General features: G+C 46.6%; 1 protein-coding gene across 1 annotated transcript; it reads right to left on the reverse strand.

Annotated features, from left to right (window-relative positions):
* Window positions 1-232: 232 nt before the first annotated feature.
* Window positions 233-6921, reverse strand: AIMP2 (aminoacyl tRNA synthetase complex interacting multifunctional protein 2). Its single transcript, XM_069734236.1, has 4 exons — window positions 6725-6921; window positions 2087-2293; window positions 1272-1503; window positions 233-772 (listed from the first exon to the last, which is right to left on the reverse strand). Exons 1-4 carry the CDS (start codon window positions 6836-6838, stop codon window positions 387-389), a joined length of 939 nt encoding a protein of 312 aa, XP_069590337.1. The 5' UTR covers window positions 6839-6921; the 3' UTR covers window positions 233-386.
* Between the last annotated feature and the right edge of the window lie 168 nt (window positions 6922-7089).

The raw sequence follows: 7089 nt of genomic DNA on the forward strand, positions 1-7089 counted from the left end.
AGACCAGCTCATGAAAAGAGGAGCTGCAGCTGCCATTCAGTATGTGGTGGTCCTCAGACTCACAGATTACACATGGATGATTTTCTGGGTCTTGCAAATCGATTCATGTCCAATTACAGAAAGTAGCGACCGGCCAAGAACTGGACGGCTGTAAAAATTTGATTACACCTCCTTGTAGACAGACAAACCCTCTGAAGAATTATTTTTGTGGATCAAGAAGAGTTCACAGAACTGAAAATAAGACACTTATATTTTATTATATTCATGGCGTACCAATACAAAGATCGGGTGGCTTTAGTGACACTAGAAAGTTGGATGCATGCTGAATAGAGAGGGTCCACCTCTGTGGTGTTGTCCCATTAGGGGGGTCTGCACTCATTCATCGCTTACTTCAATAATTTAAGCACTGCATTAAAGGAAGGGAGATTTTCACAAGCTTTCATCCATTTCAGCATGTTGGCCGGCACAGTGGTGGAACTCCCACATTGCTGGATGGCACACCAACTCACTATGTCAGCAACGGTCAGTTCATTTCCTACTAGCCACGGAGTCTTGCCCAGCGCAGAGTTCATCGCCCTCAGGACAGCAGATTTTTCCTTACTGCTTCCTTCTCTCATCTGAAAAATGGCGATGTCCACCCAGCTGTCAATCAGCGTAGCGGTAACTGCACTAAATGTTTCGCCCAGTAAGGAGAACAGGAACCGGGCGATATTGCCTTCGCCTTCAATCGGACACATGTTTTGGATGCTGAATTTCATCTGTGGTTTGGGCACTGGAATGAGCAAAGAAAAACTTTCTTACAGTAAAAAAAAAACCTCAAACTAATGTCTGCAATAGATGTGGCACTTTATAGGTCACAGATCAGGAAACCTTCGCTAGGACGTCTGGACTTCCAACCATGCAACCACCTGAAGAAGGGATCTTGAGGGTTGGCACTGCATGGGCATGGCTTTTGTCCATACATTAAAGAAAGTTGACAATCCCAAGATACCCCACGTATACTCGCCTCCTGAATCACCAGACTATTATGTGATGTGAGTGCTGCAACTAACGAGAGCCGCTGATCGCCTGCAGCCTTCACATGTCCACCAGTTCAAACGATGAAGGCTGTAGAGCCTACGTGCCCATGCAAGGTGACTGCCCAGAGACAGCACCAACATGGCTGGAAAACGCTGGTTAAAGAGGGCGAGTGTTAACATTTTGGCATACACCAAGTATATAGATATCTTTTGAGCAGTGCCACAAGATAAAGCCTTGCTCCCCATACCTACCGTCTTTCCAAATGAGGGTGAAGCCAAGCTGATAGTCCTTCCGGGACTTCTTTTGGACCTGGTCCCCGAAGCACTTGAGCAGAGGCTCCGGGATGTTTGTGACGGACGAGTGGGTGTGCACGGCGGACAGCACATGGTATCGCTCGCACAGCAGACTGTGCAGGATCAGCAAGGAGAGTGGCGGCACAGAGGGGTTGGCGTTGATGACGATATCTCTCAGCGCTCCGTAGTCCTGAATGTAAGAAAACAACTCCGAGGTTACACCAAGAATCGCTTCCCAATGTGGACGACATTAGGTTGGTTACATCATCTGCGGTTTTTTTCCACTGTGCCAAATAGTGATGGCATATTTTTCGAGCACGCCAAAGACCCTTTGTTAGTACCCGAGCATGCTCGCTCATTACTAAAAAATAAACTATCCGGGGACCATAGGCAGAGACGAGATTAGTCTGACGGGGCTCCTGGCAGCTTCTAGGTAACAGCCAGGTCACTCCCTATGTAAACACATGGGAGAGAACGATCAATCACCTGGTGCAACACTGGTAAGCACACAGAGTTGGCCACTAATTCACCCCATGTCACTGACTAGGACCCCCAAATAATCTACACTAGATGGGTGGGATCAAGTGATGCTTCTGGCCAGAAATGTAATGGTTAACACTATTAATATCAATCGGATCTGGAGAACATACGATTGATCCACCTCATGTAATCTAAAGCCCAAAGTGATCGGTGACCCTCCCAGAACGTCTCCCAGGGGCCGTATCCTCAACACGTAACCAGTTCAGTCAATATTACCAGCATTTATACCACACCTTCCCAAGTATAGAGTCCAGGTCGGCTTTGCAGCAGGATGTGGCCGCGCTCTCATCTGCCTGAATGATGTCTGTCACATCGAGGTCGGCATCCGGGGTCTGGATCATTTTTGAGAGGCCGTCAACGGCGGCTTTAAGTTCATACAGACGCTTAAGGATGTCTTCTTGTTTGGATTCCAGGGCCTGAAGAGCTGGGTCAGAGCCATCCTGGAAAACAAAAGTAGAATTGATGCTGTTCACTATTACAAGGGGTTTCGCTGTATGCTTCCTCTAGGAGGTCAGCCGAAATGATAGGTGCCCACCAAAGTACTATGTCATATGGAGCCGCGGGGAATCTGCGTGCCACAGTACATTGCTCCATCCGCAATATGTCAATCTTCCCATGAGACACCATAATGTGGACCATGCCCCCCGAGGAAGCACTATCAGCGAAACGCGCGTCGGGGTCTCTGTCTGCGTCTGGTTAATAGATTGGTATAATTCCACACTCATTTTATGTCCACCATTCCTGACCTTCTTTACCATATGCATTGCTATACGTAAATGGGTTTATTCTGTGGCAGTTGTTTTCACTTGACCCTTTATGACTAGTTGTGGCTCTGTCTTATACTGTATTGACTTTTTTACCTCTATACCAATATTCGTCATCAGGATGGCATTCGTGCTGTCCGTTATTTTCTAAGCACTTCTAATTTTGCTCCATCTTTGAGGGATCTCATCCTGGAGCTACTGGAGTTCACTCTCACACATAATTTTTTTGTCTTTAAGGGGTCCTTCTACCTACAGACCCAGGGGACGGCCATGGGAGCGGCCTTTGCGCCCTCCTATGCCTGTCTTTTCCTGGGTATGTGGGAGAGGGACCTCTTCCTGTCAGATAAACAGGGGTCGGTTGAGCGTGTCCTCTTATGGACACGTTACATCGACGATATCTTCTTTATCTGGCAGGGCACCTCCGTCGACCTTGCGCGGTTTGTCACTGAGTTGAACAATAATGACCTTAATATTCGTCTCACCCCGGTGTGGGATAATGAGAAGATCGATTTTTTGGATGTCACGATTAAAAGGGATGTGGAGGGTAGGCTACAAACGGATATTTTCCGTAAACCAACTGCCACTAATACCCTCCTGCATGCCTCATCGTGTCACCCTTCACATATGATCAAGGCAATCCCCGTGGGTCAGTTCTTGCGTCTGAGGCGCATCTGCTCGAGTGAACAAGACTTCATTATTCGGGCAGGTGAACTCAGGTCTCGTTTCCTGGCGAGGGGATACAGCAGGCGTGTTCTCAAGAAAGCCTATCATCGGGCTATACACTCGGATCGTGATGGCCTCCTTTATGGGGAGAATTCAGGCAGGCGGGGTGGCGGCAATCAAATTCGGTTTATTACATCTTACCATTCTAGGCATGCTGATATGCGTTTGGCAATGCAGAGAGCTTGGCCGATTTTGCAGGCGGACCCTATAATCAAGAAATTTCTCCCGAAGTATCCTCTCATGACGTTTCGGCGGGCTAGAAACTTGAGGGATCAGCTCACCCATAGACATTATGTTGGCCAGACTATGCCTACGTTTCTCGACGGCGCTGCCGCACGGAGTGGTTGTACTCCATGTGGTAAGTGTGTTGCCTGCCCCAATATCGAGCGTTGTTCATCGTTCTCTAGCTCTGACGGCAGTAAGAATTATACCATCAAAAAACGTATAACTTGTACATCGAGATATGTAATATATTATGCCACCTGTCCTTGTGGTCTTATATATGTGGGTTTGACCACAAGGCAGTTAAAGGTCAGAGTTAGGGAACATGTGCTCGGTATTCAGGCGGCAGCCACATGTCTTGATGTTACCACTCTCAAAACACTACCCAGACATTTTAGAGACTTCCACTCCTGTGATGCAGCGTCGTTGAGGGTGCGTGGCATAGATCTGCTCAACATCAATATTCGTGGCGGTGAGTTGTCCAAACGCCTTGCACAACTTGAATCAAGGTGGATTTGGACATTGCGTACGGTTTACCCTGATGGGTTAAACGAAAATATTTCCTTTGCCCCATTTTTGTGATCCACATGTGCTTGTGCGTTTTACATCTTTTTGTCATCTATGGCATATGCTTTTTCATTTATATTTCATTCTGTTTTTAACTTTCGGTTTTATCCTCTTCTCATGTAGTGTTGATGGTCTGCAACTATATTGATGTGATGCTGCTGACAGGGTTCGTCTGCATGTTCAAATTTGAAGCTCGTTATCATCTAGGATGCTATCTTATAGTGTTTATGTACTACATGTATTATGTGTATTTGTGTGTACACATACATATGTCTTATGTTTATGTTTATTGTTCCCGCCCCTTTAAGTGTATGTTTTTATATATCCATATGCACGTTGTGTAATCGTAATTGTATACTGTTGTGTTATATATGCTAATATGAGGGATTGGTACTTGGGTTGTTTTACTACTCTTAATGCCCGCTTTGTAGCTATATATACTTATGTAGTTATCATTAATGTTTTGCATATCCATGCTTTTTCATGTTTTCCATGGTTTTTTTCACCAGTACACTGATTGTTTCTTCATTTATTTACTGATTTCCCTCTATGGCAATTATTTGTGGGGTATTTTGTGCGGTTTCATATATGTATTACACTCTGTACTTCCGCCCTTTCATTATACCCATTTCAACATGGCGGTGCGGCGCCCTGTTTCATGTGCGCGTGTGCCGGGGTCCGGGCTGCTGTGCGCGCCTGCTTCTGCCGTCCGGCACTGGTCACGTGGGGCCCCGCGTGTTTCCGGTGCCGGCGGCCATTTTGGAGGTGGCACACACCGCCCGGCGCCTATCCGCACACATGGGGGCGTTTCTACACGCCAGATTGGCTTCCTGTCGGCGGTACATATATACCTGTGCCATATTATGTATGGCTACCCCCTGATGAAGGAGCTGCGCGCTCCGAAACGCGCGTCGGGGTCAGGCCTGCCGTTCCCTGGACTTGTGCTGCGCATTTGGAGGTATGTTATCCGTGACGGATACGCTGATTGAGGCGTAACCCCTAATGTGTACTCCCCATATGACGGCACTTGCCCTATATCGATTGGAATAGTTATTGTTACATCTTTCTTGCGGGGAGATGGCATGTTATGCTATAGTTATATAGCAGCACAGTCCTTGGATCCGGTTGTGGTCTGTTTTTTTGCATTGCCATTTGGGTGCATTTGCATCCCCTACTGTACCCCTGTTCTGTGTTTGGTGTTATTTTAATGTTTTCTAATAAAGTGTTATTTTTTATGGGACCATATGGCTGCCTGTGTTTTCCTTTTTTCTTTAGTGTATTCCTATTGGCAGCTGGCCCCTCTATTTCCCATATAGCATATTGTACTCATGGTAATTTCACCTTACTTTTCCATCATTTGAGTTTGTAATATGCTGGCCTCAATGTTATTATCTTGTATTGCACTTGCATATCAATACGAGCCTCCCTGCTATGCCCAGTTAATTTACCATAGCCATAGTGTATGCTTGTGTATGGGAATCATTTTTATGAACATCAGTGGGACATCATTGTATTAATTATATTCCAGGTGTGGTATCTAGGTGCCACTATCCCTGTTACTGATCTTTACATATATATAGGATGACTTTTGTTATGAATTATCTGCTATTAAAATAATTTTATTTTATGAGATTTTGCTCTGAGACTCATTTCTTTCTTGTTTTGGGTATATATTTCCGCTTTGCTGTGATAGAGCTACTACATACTTTTTTGGCCATTTGATTTGGTTTTCTACATATGCAGGTAGTGGAGATATCATCTCGGTGAAAGGAGATATGAAGACATTTGCTATGAAGCCCTGCCTGTAACTGGGCATTTTATTCTCTCTGCTCCACTGAGAATCCTTTTTTTTTTCTTTAAATAAATCCGCCACACATTGATGGAACCTGGCAGCCGTCATCGACCCATAATGGGGCCCTCTGGCATCACCGCCGTGCCCATCGCTGTACTGTTCGCCCCAGATTCAGTACCTAAATAAATCCGCCATACATTGATGGAACCTAGCAGCCATCATCGACCCATAATGGGGCCCTCTGGCATCACCGCCGTGCCCATCACAGTACTGTTCGCCCCAGATTCAGTACCTAAATAAATCCGCCATACATTGATGGAACCTGGCAGCCATCATCGACCCATAATGGGGCCCTCTGGCATCACCGCCGTGCCCATCACTGTACTGTTTGCCCCAGATTCAGTACCTAAATAAATCCGCCATACATTGATGGAACCTGGCAGCCGTCATCGACCCATAATGGGGCCCTCTGGCATCACCGCCGTGCCCATCGCTGTACTGTTCACCTCAGATTCAGTACCTAAATAAATCTGCCATACATTGATGGTACTTGGCAGCCGTCATCGACCCATAATGGGGCCCTCTGGCATCACCGCCGTGCCCATCGTTGTACTGTTCGCCCCAGATTCAGTACCAGACCCCATTATCGTGAAAAATCTGGCAGTTTTACATTTTTTTATCCCATTTTGCATGAATTTAAATTTCTAGATTAAAAAAAAAAAGAATGTTGGGAGCTCCAGACACAATCCGGGGCTCTATGGTGAGGATGGCTGACAGTGACATATGGGCCTCGGCTATATTACCTGCTCGTGGTGCCCGCACGGAGACTGGTGCACGTTGGGCAGTCTGTACATGCAGCTGGGCAGCTCCACCTTCATGTCGCCGCTGTTGTACGGCTGTACCTTATACATGGGCATAGCTGCTGCAGCACCGAGTCCGACCCGTCTCCACGCTACTCACTGCCCGAACCTGAGCGCTGGTGGTGACGTCACTACTTTCCCAGCAGGCCTCACTCACACAAAATCCGCACAGCGGCCATTTCAAGTAAGGGCAAAGCTTCACATAAGAACCTGCCGTATTGGCTTCCCTTATCAAACATGGCCGCTCTACGTCTCCGGGTTATTGAATCGTCATTCATTTGATCAGCCAATAGAATGCGAGTAAAGTG

The sequence above is a fragment of the Ranitomeya imitator genome, chromosome 7 (assembly GCF_032444005.1).
Source record: "Ranitomeya imitator isolate aRanImi1 chromosome 7, aRanImi1.pri, whole genome shotgun sequence".
Lineage (NCBI taxonomy): Eukaryota > Metazoa > Chordata > Amphibia > Anura > Dendrobatidae > Ranitomeya > Ranitomeya imitator.

Coding starts and splice junctions, on each gene's coding strand:
- AIMP2 (XM_069734236.1), bottom strand. CDS start 6,838: ATGCCCATGTATAAGGTACAGCCGTACAACAGCGGCGACATGAAGGTG. Junction 2,294..6,724: donor CGTGCGGGCACCACGAGCAG/GTAATATAGCCG, acceptor TTTGTTTTCCAG/GATGGCTCTGACCCAGCTCT. Junction 773..1,271: donor CACCCTCATTTGGAAAGACG/GTAGGTATGGGG, acceptor TGCTCATTCCAG/TGCCCAAACCACAGATGAAA.